General features: G+C 36.5%; 1 protein-coding gene across 4 annotated transcripts in view; it reads left to right on the top strand.

Moving 5' to 3' along the window:
- The window catches only part of KMT2E (lysine methyltransferase 2E (inactive)), a 55,685-nt gene that overhangs the window by 29,291 nt on the left and 11,412 nt on the right, over positions 1 to 14,982 (top strand). For 3 of the 4 annotated variants that reach the window (XM_066550845.1, XM_066550842.1, XM_066550843.1), the window contains 11 exons: positions 2,546 to 2,718; positions 3,718 to 3,756; positions 5,347 to 5,559; positions 6,963 to 7,093; positions 8,166 to 8,283; positions 8,434 to 8,543; positions 9,374 to 9,635; positions 10,565 to 10,663; positions 11,410 to 11,574; positions 12,552 to 12,860; positions 14,683 to 14,937. In XM_066550845.1, coding sequence (XP_066406942.1) covers positions 2,546 to 2,718; positions 3,718 to 3,756; positions 5,347 to 5,559; positions 6,963 to 7,093; positions 8,166 to 8,283; positions 8,434 to 8,543; positions 9,374 to 9,635; positions 10,565 to 10,663; positions 11,410 to 11,574; positions 12,552 to 12,860; positions 14,683 to 14,937 — 1,874 coding nt within the window. Of the gene's footprint in view, positions 1 to 2,545; positions 2,719 to 3,717; positions 3,757 to 5,346; positions 5,560 to 6,370; positions 6,425 to 6,962; positions 7,094 to 8,165; positions 8,284 to 8,433; positions 8,544 to 9,373; positions 9,636 to 10,564; positions 10,664 to 11,409; positions 11,575 to 12,551; positions 12,861 to 14,682; positions 14,938 to 14,982 lie in introns of those variants that run through there. The other variant, XM_066550844.1, reaches the window with a different exon arrangement.

Below are 14,982 nucleotides of genomic sequence, written 5' to 3'. Positions count from 1 at the left end.
CTTACACCTTAATTTCCATTTAGCTTGGGTGAATATATTTTATGTTGACTGCTATACAGTTCAGTTGGACTTAGTGACTTTGGGTATAAACTGAGACCTGTGTGAGACTTTAGTAAAATGGGCAATTTTCACAGATGATTTCAAGGAAAAGCAAAAGTGGCATCAATTTCAATGGATCTTTTCAATGTTTTAGATACTCAACAGAAGCAGAATGTTACTTTTAACTTAATTATTAGTAATTTACAGGTGTTTGATAAAAGGTAGGAGTGCATAATTTGGATGCTCTTTGATGAATAAGTCTGTATATATAGGGATTTTCAATTAAATATGAGAATTCTTTAGAGTAAAATGTTTTTGTCGTAAAGATTTCTAAAGAGTTGCTGGCTTAGCCTTTGGATGAAACACAGCTAACGCTGGGGAGAAAGTAGTAGATTGGTTAGTTTGCTTCAAGAAAAGAGCTTTTAATTAAACATTTCACATGATAGAAAATGGTGTGTGTTAAGCTTTTATGTGTAACCACATCATCCTTTTTTCTGGCAGTGTTCTTAGCCCATTCTTCTGGGTCCTGTGGTTGTACGAGGTGGTGTTGATTTTGTTTTTCTGGTACAAAAGTCCAGTTCTGGTGCAGCTCAATGTGCAGTGCATTACTGACTATGGTTCAGTGAACTGAGCACCTTTGTTAAGCCAGTACTCCCTCAGTTGTATACTGGATGTTTTGGGTTTTGCTGGGAGGTTTGGTTTGGGTTTTTTGGGGTTTTTTTTAAGATAAAATATCTAGACGTATAACATAAACAAGGATGTTGCTTCAAACTGTTTGGTCTTGAAATTGACGCTGTCAAGATCACTTGCCTGCTTATGGGTAAACGAATCCGGGCCCAGAAGTTGTGAAATTTGGAAAGTTTGTGTCTTTGCTTCTGACTGCAAACTCAAGATCTCCCCTTAGTGTGCTTTACCAAGGCTCTTCAAAGTGAAAGCAGGTTATGTAGGTTAGAAGGGAGTGTCTCAAAACAACTCTGTGTAATTATATGTTCAGCTGAGGTAATTATTTTTTACAGTAAGTTAGAGCACAGTGTAGACAGCAATACTGAAATGTTGCTTCCCTAAGGAAGACAGTGTTTTGTGGGGTTTGGGGCGAGGGGAGAGGTGTATGGCTGTGATGTCATGATTCTGTAGGCACTAGTGTATGGACTACAGACACTGACAATTTTAAGTTTCTATTCTGGGGTTTCTATTTCTCAGGCATTGGTTATTCTGCTATTTATTTTTCTTTGATTAGACGTTTCTTCTTTCCTTGTGCTTTTTATGCTCATTTAGAAAATATTCTCAGCAGAGATGTTAACAAATTCAGTAAACATCATCAATTCCTAGCTTATGAAATATAATGATGTGCCTGATAAGGTGTTCAAACGAATAACCATGATGGTAAGATGGGATTGTTTGCTATGCACAGAAGAATCCTGTTAAGGAATGTTGTGAGCAGGAAAAATCCAGAGTAACCAGAGTAGCTGGAGTTCTTTATTTAGTAAAGAGGGTTTTGAGAATTAGGACTGCTGAGTGCACTGATTAAAGCAACATCCTTCTGAGAGCAGAAGGAATGTTTTCTCTGCTCTCATATTAAGTATTGGTAAAGCCTGTTTCTGTGCTGTATGAGAAAGTTTTGCTTAGTGTGAAGTGTATTTACTCAATGCAGAATATTTGGAAAAGCTGCTAAAAAATTTGAGAAGCCTGTACTGAGCACATGCAAACAACAGTCTCTTATCTGTGTGCATCATCTCTCTTCCAATCCTCCCCATCCTTCACAGCCTTTCATCTTGACAGAACTAGGGTAATCCTGTTTCAGGTCAGGATATGTGTTTGTCTGACATAAATGCTGATGTATGCTAGATTTCAGGCTTTGGCCTTTAGGTCTGTGAGAGCACAGCACAAAGAAAAAGTATCTGTCAGTTTATGTCTGATCATCTCTTTTCTCTTCCTGAGTAGCAGAATGTTACTTTAGGGGATTTTGAGTACAAAAAGCTTTTGGCTAAATTGATGTATTAACCCTGAAAAAGGCACTTGACAGTGCAAATTGCAGCTGAAATAGTTGATTATGACTATGACATGTGATTAATTAATAGAGCTTCACAAGAAATGCTGGTCAGTCATTAATTTTAATCCCTTCCAGAATACAGCCATCTGAGAGAATCCAAATGCCTGTTACAAGTAAAAGCTATATATAAGTGAATGTGTTAATAGATTTTATCTTTTTTGTTCTGGTTCTAATTTTCCTTAAAATGGAATATGGTTATTAATTCTATTCAAAGAATGGAATTACATCTGGTACCTTTTGCTTACCTTGCATTATAAACCTGTCTTAATTACCAGTTTCTCATTGGTCCTTCATTTTCATGCTGTTGCAACTGTTGGTGAATTTTGCATACGAGTGTTTGGAGCATTTGTCATTATGAATTTTTGTGTTTTGGAAACAGATGTAGAGTAACTAGTGAGCGTTCTAGTGTTCTTTCTGCAGTACTTGATTATTTACAGAGTATTCTTTGTTTTAAAGATGGGGACACCAGTGCAACAGAGAGTGGTGATGAGGTTCCTGTGGAACTGTATACGGCTTATCAACACACACCAACGACAATTACTTTAACTGCTACAAGAGTTACAAAAGTCAATGATAAGAAGAGGAAAAAAAGTGGAGAGAAAGAACAGAACATAGCAAAATGTAAAAAAGTAAGTGAATGTAATTTCTCTTATTACTTTGTGTTATAAATTATAGCTATGTGACATTTCTTACCAAGAGACACTGATTTAAAAATCAGGCTACTTTACTACCTGGTTTCAGCTTGAAATATATTACTCTGCAGTAAATTACAGTCTTCCTGGGTGCCTGACCCCCATGACTCCTCCTTATTTCAAGTTAATATATCCTGCCTGGGCATGGTCAGTTTTATAATTGAGGCAGAATCTCCCTACAGGAATTGCATTTACTGGACCATTTGAAATAGTTAGAGGTGATGCAGAACAAGCTTTGGGTTACCCAAAGAATTCCTTGGAAGTCTTCATTTGTGGTGGTTTGAAGTACAGAAATGTTTGCCATCAGTTGTCCTGATGTGACTCCATTTATTTGAGTAGAAATTGTGTGGAAGTGTGCTGTGAGAAAGCTAGCTGCTAAACGAATTAGAGTAAAAAAATAATGAATTATGCTGTTTAACTACAGATGTACAAACAGTATAATATGTGAAGACAAAACATTTGTGAAGTACATGGAACTTCTTAAACAAGTGGTTTTTGTAGTTATTGTCCTTGGCTTGGATGAGAATTTTGTTCTTTAAAACTTCAAAGTCAGAATAAGTTATTGATGTCTTTTTTGATATCTTTAGTAAAATGTTTCCTTTTGATTGAATAATTCTCAATACAAATCTATTGCCATGTATTCTTCTGTTACCTGTGATATTTTGGCTTGGATTCTGAAATTCTGGAGAATCAAGTTGTAATGTGAGAGAAAGGTAGAGGTAGCTGACTACTCTGCACTTGGGTAGGAATGCTGAATGGTTTTTAGAATATATTTTGTGAGATGTAACCTCTTACCTTCTTGAGATTTCAGCATAGTTTGTTCTGTTGTTTTCATCTTTCATGTTTAATTGAAAAGTTGTTCATTAATAGGTTTTCAATTCCTTAAGAGATTTTGTATTTCCTCCAGTGAATATGAATATCTTAATTTTATTCCAGGCATTTCGAGAAGGATCCAGGAAGTCTTCAAGAGTAAAGGTAATGTGATTTTGTTTGGGTTTTGTTTCATACCTTAACTGTACATTACTTAAATAATAAGCATTGAGAGTATAATTGGGGCTATACACTAAGAACTACAATATTCTCTTCTTGGTAACTAATATATTATGTATCACAGTGATTTTAAATTAAGGCATGAGCCCTACATCTTTGTCCTGCAAAATTAACTGAAATAATTAGTGCAAATTTTAATTTCAAGAGCCAGTGAATTAATTGGGGCTCCTGTGTGCTATGCAAGGGAGTAAAATTGAGAGAAAGCCTCATTTGAATTTAGCAGCTCCAGCTTTTCATAACTGTTTAGCAGTGACATAATGAAATAACTGTGTTGAATTTGAAAGCTAAGTTAGTGGTTCTGCTCTGTCAAACCTCCATCTACACCTGGCGGGACTCCTGTATATCTGGCAGGATTTTACTCACTGGTACTGGCATAGTCTGAGGGAATTGTATTGGGATGTCTGCTTTGTAAGATTTAAATGTTACAGCAGTCTTTAAATTTTCTGTGACATAAAAATGTGCATGGTGTGAGAACTAGGTATTTCCATAGTTCATTCATGCTTGGAATATATAAAAACAAGTGGGATGCAATTTATGCTTCAAATGTATAAGATGTGCCTTGGGAAGTGAAGACTGAATTGGGCAAGAAAAATCTCTAATTTTGTGGGGCTTTTTTAATATGGTGCTTGTAAGGTTCCATTGTTTTTTCATGGTTGTCTTAGCATCACTTTGAAATGCTGTTTGTGTGTATGGTTTTCTTCATGCACAAAAGAAATGTAACCAGGTAAATTGAATTGCTGAACTACTTGTGTTTTATTAATGTTTAATAGTGTCTCTGCTCAGGTGGATAGAAAAGGGAGCGTTGGCTGGCTGCTGCTGTCCGTAAGGAGCTTTGGTTGGCTGCAGCCTGGCTGCTGCTTGTGAGGTCTGGAGGTACAATGGCACTTTCTTTAAAAGTGAAAGGATCTGAAGCACTGCAGAAGGAAATTGTATAGTGAGGAGCGGATAAGGAGAGAAAAAATTTATGTGCAAAGCCTGTAACATTAGAGTCACAACCTTAATGTAGCAGGTGTACGATTAGTAAAGTTTAGTAAGTTATGCAGCAGAAGAAAAGATACAGCATGATCTTTGAAGTTGAAAGGGGATTATCAAGTCTGTGTATTACAGGATAAAAGCTGGAGTTCTCCATATTTGCATTTGTTCACAAAAGTTGAGTGGGCAGGGAGATCTGACCCTCCAACTCCTGCACTTAGATTCGTGATGCAGTGCAGTTGTGGGAGGAAACAATGTCACTCTCCATTCTCATCCCACTAAGAGCAGGAATCACTGTTGAGGAGGGAAAGCATTCCTGAACTTGGGTGACACTAAATAATAAAATTCTTGAAAGGACGAATGTAATGGGACTGAATTTAACTCAATGTTTTTAAGTACTACAAAGTTTTATACTAGACTTGCTAAAGAAACCCAACCCGTAAATCAGTGGCATACCTTTGGCCCATCATTTTGTGTCTTGTTACAGAATTTTTCTTTCAATATCTTGCCTTCTAATATCTGGTCTCTTACTTCAATTTTTAGGGCTCAGCTCCAGAGATTGATCCTACTGACAGTTCCAACTTTGGATGGGAAACTAAAATCAAAGCATGGATGGATCGTTATGAAGAAGCAAATAATAACCAATACAGTGAAGGTGTCCAGAGGGAGGCACAAAAAATAGCTCTCAGATTAGGCAATGGAAATGACAAAAAAGAAGTCAGCACCAGCAATCTGATTTTCAAACCTCCGGTAGAGGTAATGAGCTGTGCCTTGTTGTGTTACTGCATGCTGTGTTTGTGCCATGACATTAGATGCCTTAAAAACACTCCAACCAACAAAAAAAAACCCCAACCAAAACAAACAAACCAAAAAAAGCCACAGGGAAAAAAACACAAAAAAGGGACTTCACATTCACTTTCTGTTCCTTGTCTCACCAGATTTGAGCATCAGAATTTTAACATATTTTTCAGATTTTTATACATTCTGTACCACCCGAGTTATGTTTACATTTGCATATCATTTATCCTAAAAAGTAGCTAAGGTGTTAGTTTCAGCCTGAACTTTGGGTTGCCCTTAGACTGTCTCTTGACACACAGTCAGCTTAAGTCAACTTTGCTGCTGTTTCTCTCTGAGGGATACCTGGAGTCATTAGAGTAGAAAGAACCATTGGAACTGAATTTATTTTTTTCCCCTACCACTTGTATCAAGATGTTCATTGTCTACATTTTTCTTAAGGTGTGGTAGCTGTTCTGGATGTTCATGGTGGTATTTCTGATACTGATTCTTTTTTGACTCATGATCCTGTAATTTCTAGTTTATGAAGAAATTGTGCAGTGCTTTTTTCTAGCCTTGTTTATCAGGAATTTACCAGTTACTTACAGGCTTAAAATCAGAGCCATGTAAAAAACTTAGCATTTTGTAGCAGAAATCTCGAGGAGTAGTTACTGTAGCAGATTAATGGAAGCATCTTTGCTTCTTTTTCTCAAAGACCATCATGGCATATGGGACACCCTCCTTAGAGGAATATCCCTACTTACAGAGCCTTTTGCCTACATAGAGGCTACTTCCTTTTTCATTGGTGATGGCAGTTATGAGAGGTGTGAGTTCACTAATTGCCAGGGTATGTATTGGTTTTTAATTAAAGCCATCCTTCCATCTAAAGATATGAAAATGAATTTGGAAACTCTGTCAGGATTCTTTTTCTTTTCAATTATTATGTTATTTCCCTATTCTGTTGTTTTGTTTTTTTTTTAATGAGTTGTGAATGTTGTTTTATGTGTCTGCATGTTTTGTTTGGTTCAAAGGAATTGAAGCTTTTTGAAAGTGTTGTGCAAAACAATGCAGCAATTCATCCTTGTCATGGTGAGAGTTAAGTGCACTAAAGGCTATAGTACTTGAATTGTAAAAACATGAATATGTTGGTTTTCAGCCATGTCCTGGAGACTAGGGCCAAAGCAATCCTTGTATCTAAATTGATAACTAGTAGCATTGCTAGGTGAGCAAGACAGCTTGGTCAGTTCAGTCTGGAGGTTTAATTACAAAAAGAAGGGGCTTTTTTAGTTCATATAAAATTGTTTAATAGTTCTGAAAATATAATAGGCTATTAATGGAAAAATGGTAGAAATTAAAAATTCATAAATGAATCTATGTCTTTACAGAGTTATGTGCAAAAAAACAAGAAAATTTTAAAGGCTGCCAAAGACTTGCCTCCTGATGCACTTATTATTGAATACAGAGGAAAGTTCATGCTGAGAGAACAATTTGAAGCTAATGGATATTTCTTTAAAAGGTTTGTTCATTCTCTATGTTTCAGTCAAGCAATTGTTAAAATGATGCCTGCCAAACTGTTGCTTCAAGTATAAGTGGATCTTAGTTACCAGCAGTGTCTTGTATTTTACTTTGTCTGATTAAAAGTAGTGACAACTGGAGCCTTTTCTGTCCCCTTCTCTTCTGGATATCCTTACAGAATTGTTCAGGAGCTGGTTTTCCCTTTTTTGATCCTTCCTAATTATAGAATTCCTGCATGCTTAGCTGGGTAGTTGTACACCTTAAACCAGGAAATAGACAGGTTCTGCCATCATAAAATAATTACTATATTAATGGTAAAGGCTTTATCTTTTGTGAGAGAAATGGATTTTAAGTCCACGAGTCTGAGAATGAAATTGGACACAGGTCAGCTGGGGGCCATTTTACTGCCAGAGTTCTCCAGTTAGTTTACTGAGCAGTGTGTGGCTGCTTCCTTCTTCCTGTGGGTTGGTTTTGATGCTGCCACTAACTGCATGAACACACCTCCTTGGGAATTTGCAGAAGGCCTCTTGGAGGAGATGGAGTTTTTGCTCAGTAAAGATACAGGGTTCCTTGGAACTTGGAATAGCAGAATTTGAAGTATGACTTCATGAAGTATTTGGAGGCCCCTTTCCTTCAGGAGGGTTGGTGCTAGTGATGCTGCAGGTGTTAGGCAGGGATGTCGTGGTCTTACTTTTTTAAAAAATTATTCTATGTGGCGTATAAATTTCTGAGTTTCATTTTGGGGCCTGTCATAAAAAAAGTTTAAGAAATTTGAAAAACTTTACCTGTGTGTCTTCCATGTCTAGTGCTTGCTCTGTTAATGTTCTCCCTGTAGATCCTATGCAGATGATACAGGGCTGTAACTCTATCTTGAGGTATTCTGAGAATATATGTGGGGAATATACCTGCTAAAATCATGAAGCTTAAACATAAACATGTCATTCTTAGATTAACCTCCAAATTTGGTGCATTGTACCAAGCATCATGCTACAAAGCTGACTAATAAGAAGAATAAGCACTGTTTAGCATCTTCAAAGGTTATGAAATTCCGAATTTTCTTGTGTGTTTTTCAGGCCATACCCATTTGTTTTGTTTTACTCCAAATTCCATGGGCTAGAAATGTGTGTTGATGCAAGGACTTTTGGAAATGAAGCTCGATTTATCAGGCGTTCGTGTACACCAAATGCGGAGGTGAGCACGTTTAGAAAGTTAAACTAGGTTTAATTTACTTAAGAATCTCCTTTTTCTTGAGATTCCTGCTAATTTGAGCAATCCCTACAATTTTTATTCAAGAACTTGAAAGTAATTCATGATCATATAATAACGTTCTCTTGACTACAGGTGAGGCATGTAATTGAAGATGGAACAATTCATCTTTATATTTACTCCATCCATAACATTCCAAAGGGAGCAGAGATTACCATAGCATTTGATTTTGATTATGGAAATTGGTAAGTATTTGAGAAGGCTGTTCTAAAATACCTCTAATGCTCAGTAAGTTACTTTGCAATTCAGAATGGCTTTGATTTTGCATCATTTACTTTCTTGCACGTTTTAATAACACAAAACTCCTTAGGCACTGTATTTACAATGAACAATGTGTGTGTGGGCAGAGTTGTCTATTTTTATTACTGCATTTCTGTGGCCTGCTCCTAAGCCAGCTTGGATGCAGTGCTGTGCAGACATGCCTTTGCTGCTTGACCTGAGCTGTGTGTGACCACAGAGCACGTGTGCTAATCAGCACGGGTTCAGACTATTTCAAGATACTGGGCACTGTTAAGAGTTGTAGACATATTCCTTCTAAAAATGCATACTAGTTGTGTTTAGTACCTGAAAAAACTGACAGCCTGTTTCAGTGGAACATGTTTGAATTTCCTGTGTATTCAAGTGGAGCTTAAAATTGTGCAAAGTGGCTCAGAGTTTGGTGTGCTTGTGCTGTAAATTGTGTCTGCCATCTTTGCATATAAAATGAACTCTCTGACTTGATGCGTCTGTTTTGTGTTGGTTGTATTTCCACCTTCTTTTGGCCTTGAAGCAGAATACTGAACTTGAATTTAAAAGAATTCTGTGTGGCAGAGCTTAAAGGATTAAGCAGTAGACAAGGTTTTTGAGTTACAGTAGTGTTGTATATTGTGGTGAAAACTCGAGTGACCTGCATGTTGACATGGCTGGTTTGCATTATAGCAGATGTTTAATGTGAAATATCAGTGATTTAGTATTGAAGGGTCTCATTGCTGTACCACCTAATCAAATATGCCTTCTTGCATTTAATTACTTGCAGTAAATACAAAGTGGATTGTGCTTGCCTCAAAGAAAATCCTGAGTGTCCAGTTCTCAGACGTTCCGAGCCTACAGAAAACATCAATACTGGATATGAAACTAGAAGGAAAAAGGGAAAGAAAGAGAAGGATGTTTCAAGAGAAAAAGAGACTCAAAATCAGAACATCACATTGGATTGTGAAGGAGCAGCCACCAAAATGAAAATTGCAGATAATAAACAGAGGAAGCTCTCTCCCCTCAGACTGTCCATTTCTAATAATCAGGTACTGACACAAAGATGCTCAGAAATAATTTAAACTTTCTCATCTTGAGAGTGATTTTTGATCTGTGGTTCATGTCATATTTTCAAGAAATGATAGCTAGTATATGGAATCTTCTCCTGATCTTTTTATGTAATATACAGTGCTTATATAGAGCATTCACAGGAGAACTTGTATTGTTTTTCAAAATTGAAGAGTAGGAATTGTGGGAAGAAAAAAGCTGTTAAAAGTACATTTACATTTTCCCATACACTTTCTTTATGGTAGCATCACATATTTCACCCCAGGAATAAAACTGCTAATTGCCTGATCTCTATGTTTAGATATATATTTTAGGACAAACTTTAAATCTTTGTCTAGTCCTTTATGTAAAAGTGAAACTGCATATAGGACTAGTGAACGCTTAATTAGTTTCAAAGTTACACTTTCATGCTTGTTTTTTCTTTGAAAACAGAAAACCATTGTTAGTTAGGTAACTTCTGTGTTTCCATATGATGTGGCACCGTTCATTAGATTCTATAGTGAATGTTCAAATGGAAAATGTGACTTCAATTGAGTACACTTCAGAGCTGAGTAAAACCTCTGTGTAAATGATAACATCTACTTTGGCATTCATTCCATTTCACTAAAACTAATACTTTTCTGTGGGTGTATAATATAAAGCTCCTAACTGTTTAACTGATTATAAAGTGATTAGAGCAGTGGCCATTGTTAGTGTCCAAAAATTTCTTTTGTTTTGAAGGTTTCATTCTGATAATTCTTTTTGCTTGGTGGGATGAGGGAGTGGGGATGGAACACTTTTCATCCTGATTTGTTAGTTTGGCTACTTCTGATGTAGTGATCTGAGGATTCTTAGTTCTTTGTAGCTTTCAGTTCACTCTAATTTACAAAAGGAGTAGAATTTCTGTAAAGCATTCGTTTCCATCTTGCAGGAGCCAGATTTTATCGATGATATAGAAGAAAAAACTCCCATTAGCAATGAAGTAGAAATGGAATCAGAGGAGCAGATTGCAGAAAGGAAAAGGAAGATGGTAAGTTGGGAAGCAAGTAGCTGCCTAAAAGGCTTCATTAAGGCTTAGTGACACCTGCTCTTCCCATGCTAATTGCTGCCTTTTTGTGGGCTTGTACAATCTGAGCATGTGCAAAGTCAGATCCTTACATGAACTTAGCCTTAAAATGCAAGGCTTGCTATTTGAGAACAGTTCATCTGGGTTCATCACTGCATTCTGACAAAAATCTGCTTTTATCTTCAATTGTATATCATATTTTAGTGTCTTTAGATGATTTCTGCAATGCCTGTTTTTAGATCTCATTATTTGCTCTTTTATTATTGCTTGTGATTTGTAATGGCTATTTTTATAGCTAGCATTGGGAATTAAGATTTTCCCCTATTTTATTTTAATTCCCTACTTGAATAAAAAGTCACAGAAATCCTAATTTTTGGATTTTGGTAGAGCATTGTTAATAAAACTAGCATCTTAAAATCTGCCTTTTTTTGTAAAGTATTTGAAAAATTAAGCAAGTTCCTAAATTCAAAGTAGGATTCTCTTTTTTGTCAAGCTGGTGTGGATGCAAGCCTTTGTTCAGAAGTCTAGTATTTGCAGGGATTGTAACATATCCCTTTAATCTGAGCTTCTGCTGAACTTGATCTTCATGTCAGACATATAACTGAACATGTGTAGAAGTACTTAAAAATATAGGAGCAGGAGTAATTACATATTTATATATATGAAAGATTATGACTAAAACTGATCATGGTTATTGTTAAATCCATCAGACAAGAGAAGAACGGAAAATGGAAGCTATCCTGCAAGCTTTTGCCAGACTAGAAAAAAGAGAAAAAAGAAGAGAACAGGCTTTGGAAAGAATCAGCACAGCAAAAACGGAGGTTAAATCAGAGTGCAAGGAAGCACAGATTCTCAATGATGCTGAATTTATTCAGGTAGTTATCTGGAACTTTATTTTAAAGCGTGCTTTTAACATTGCATATTTTATCAGTTTGGATGGCAAGCTGCATGTTAAGATGTATGAATTTTTTTTTTCCTTTGAACTCAAATACATGTAACCAAAATGTTCTTTGACATTACATTGTATTAGGTCCTGAATTTTGTTCCAGATAAGATACATATAGAATTCTTTAGTGAAGAATTTCAGTTACATGCATTTATGTAAACATACACACACACCCACACCAGCTGTGTAATTCAGTCTGTCTTTGAAGTTCAGGATGGAACATTTATCAGTGTTGACTTTAGCCACAGGAGTGACTGTCCTTAGGCACCCTCTGTAACCAATGAAGAACTATTTGTTTTTTCAGTGGGTTTTTCAGGAATACATAGTATTTTCTAATCTTTCTGTTATTTTGAAGGAAATGAGTTAGTAAAGTGGGTTTTGTCTGAGTTCTTGCAGATGATACTTCACGTTTTATAACAGTTTTTAACTCTGTTGTTAATGGATGCTTCTTAGTTCGCAAATACTCATATAATGATTGTCAGTCAGGGTTGTTTCCCTGAGCTATGTGTGTCAGCATTCTCTTAAGTACTTTTTGTGACAAAGGTAAACACCTAGTAAACTATGAATTGCCAAAAGAGTATTGGACTGAAAGACATGATGATATAAGCAGTTGACTTCTAGCTTATGGGTGAATGAGTGTCAGTTCTTACACAGATCTGTCATGATCTGTCTGGTGCTGGGTGTGTGTGAACACTGCTGATGATGATACAGCAGGTGCTTGGGAGGAAACTACAGAAATCCTATCATTTGCCTTCAAGAAGGAGAGATATGTTGTAGTTCTGACAACAAAAATGAGATTGAGACTTCTGTAAAAGAAGAGGGAACTGACTTCTTTTTTTTCCTATGAAAGATAAGTAGCTCTAAACATGTATGGGATCTGATTACTTGACTTTTGTCTTGTCCCAGGAACCGGCAAAAGAAGAAACTGCCACCAAGCCCACCCCAGCCAAAGTTAACAGAACTAAACAGAGGAAAAGCTTCTCCCGGAGCAGAACTCACATCGGACAGCAGCGCAGGCGGCACAGGACCGTCAGCACGTGCTCAGATATCCAGCCCTCCTCTCCTGATGTGGAAGTAACCTCACAGCATAACGAAACTGAGAATGTAGCACTGGTAGCTGAGCCTGAAACAGAAACTGTTGTTACAGAAATGGTTACTGAAACAGAAGCTCCAGCACTTAGTAAATGCCCTACAAAGTATCCAAAAACAAAGAAGGTAAGTCTGTTGAGGGATGAGGAGAAGATAGAACTTAACAGAGTTTTAAAAAAAATACAGGCTGCTTCATCAGTGTGCAACTGCATGTATGGGTTGTTTTTAAAATGTTTATTCATTTCTTGAAAAATCACCATTGTATAGCCACTCATTGGTAATAGATTAAAATATGTGTAGCATTGTTTGGTGGAAGTTAGTTTGGATTTAAGACCCTTCCAAAATACATCTTCAGAGCAATTTTGACACAAAATGTTTTCTAAGTGAGCTTTCTAAATGGATTGAAATAATATGCATAACCGAAATATAATTAAAGCTGAATTTAAAGAAAAACCCAAGGAAATAAAAGTTGCCTTTCTTCCTTTGTTCATTGTATGCTTCAGATAGCAAACAATATCTCCAAAGAGCTCACTAACTCCTAGTGCTTCTCAGATGTCTGTTCTGAAGTCAATGGATCTAAACACCCCAGATGTGTATGTGCATGTCTGGAGGGAAAATTCTTTACTCTTTAATGCTTTGCTTTTAAATTTCTTTCTATTAGACTGCATTGCAAAAAAAGTTGTACGAAATGGCAAAATATTAAAAGACACTCAAAAATCTTAAATCTGCAAGTACAACTAAAGCAGTATAGCTTTCTACTTTAAACTTCACAGAATGCATTAAAAAGTATTTGTAGTTTGATTTATAAGGAGTCCTGAAAATTTTAATCAGCGGAGGAAAAGTGGGGGGTGGGGAGTCAAAGGTCAAAACTTCTTGTCAAAAGAAAAATAACAATTTTAAGATGGTTTTCTATCTTAAACCCCCAAACATAATTTAGATTAGTTTTTTCCAAAAGGTACCTGAGTCATTCTGTAACACTGCTTATTTGCATCACTCTTACATTGTTGTGAGGGGGAACACATCTTCCTTTCTTGCCTATTGCTTAGCAGAAAAGAAGGAAGAAGTGTTTAATACTCTGAAACAGCAAAGTGCAGTAAAATTCAGGCTTTAGGTATCTGTGAAGTGTCTCTGCATTGCATCCATTGTACCCTAAGTGCAGAGAAGGTCTTGCTTTAAAAATTAATAAAATAAAAATGGATTTTTAAAAGACAAAATGTTTTATGATAATTTGTGTTAAAGTCTTGATATCATACTAATATTATTTACTGTTGCGTGTCCTTAATTTTGAATCACTGTAAAATCCAGGAGGTTAGTTTATCTGTTAATAAAAACTAAAATCTACTGGCATATTTTTTTTAAAACACTGAACTAGCTAGGAAATACTAGCCTTTTTGGACCAGTGTGGTTTTGTGTTAAATTACACCACATTTACTACTATGGTTGAAGAGTGTTGAAGGCAGCTGCCTGACATGTTGACTGAGGCACAGTCCTGACAGTATGGAAAACTGATGAGGGGCTTCTTTAACTTTGCTCTGTTAATGTTACACTATTTCTTCTCAGCCTGGTACTCAGGCACAAGTTTTTGTTTTAGAATTCTGTTACTAAATTGACATCCTAAATACAGTTGATCTGGGCACTTGTATTGTAATGTTCAGTGAGAATTAAATGCAAAAGAACTAAGTGTAGTTTACAACAAAAGAAAATAACTAAGCACCTCCGCCCTTCCCCCAAACTGGTGTGTCAGCAAATCTGTACTGATTTCTTCTGCTGTTCCCATGATTCCACTAAAACTTCTTAACCTTAAGAAGTTTTAAACTTGGAGCCTGGAAACAAACTGTATCTGGTTTGTGCAGTAGTTGACTAGGTGAATAATTGAACTAAACACTTCTAAAAAGCCACTGGTAAACAGGCTCATAAAACACTAATTTTTCTCTCTCTCTCTATTTAGCACTTGGTTAGTGAATGGTTAAGTGAAAAGAGTGATAAAGCAGGGAAGCCGACAGACACTCTACCAGAAAGGCCTCTACGCATAACCACCGACCCTGAAGTTCTGGCTACCCAGCTGAATTCCTTACCTGGCCTCACGTACAGTCCACACGTGTATTCGACTCCAAAGCACTATATCCGTTTTACTTCTCCGTTCCTTTCAGAAAAGAGGAGGAAAAAAGAACCTGTGGAAAACATTACTGGCTCTTGTAAGAAGGTAAAAAAGGTTCCCTTTGTTACGGTGTTCTATCCCATATTAATG

The sequence above is a fragment of the Molothrus aeneus genome, chromosome 5 (assembly GCF_037042795.1).
Source record: "Molothrus aeneus isolate 106 chromosome 5, BPBGC_Maene_1.0, whole genome shotgun sequence".
Taxonomy (NCBI): Eukaryota; Metazoa; Chordata; class Aves; order Passeriformes; family Icteridae; genus Molothrus; species Molothrus aeneus.
This window is presented reverse-complemented; position numbering and strand designations above follow the sequence as displayed.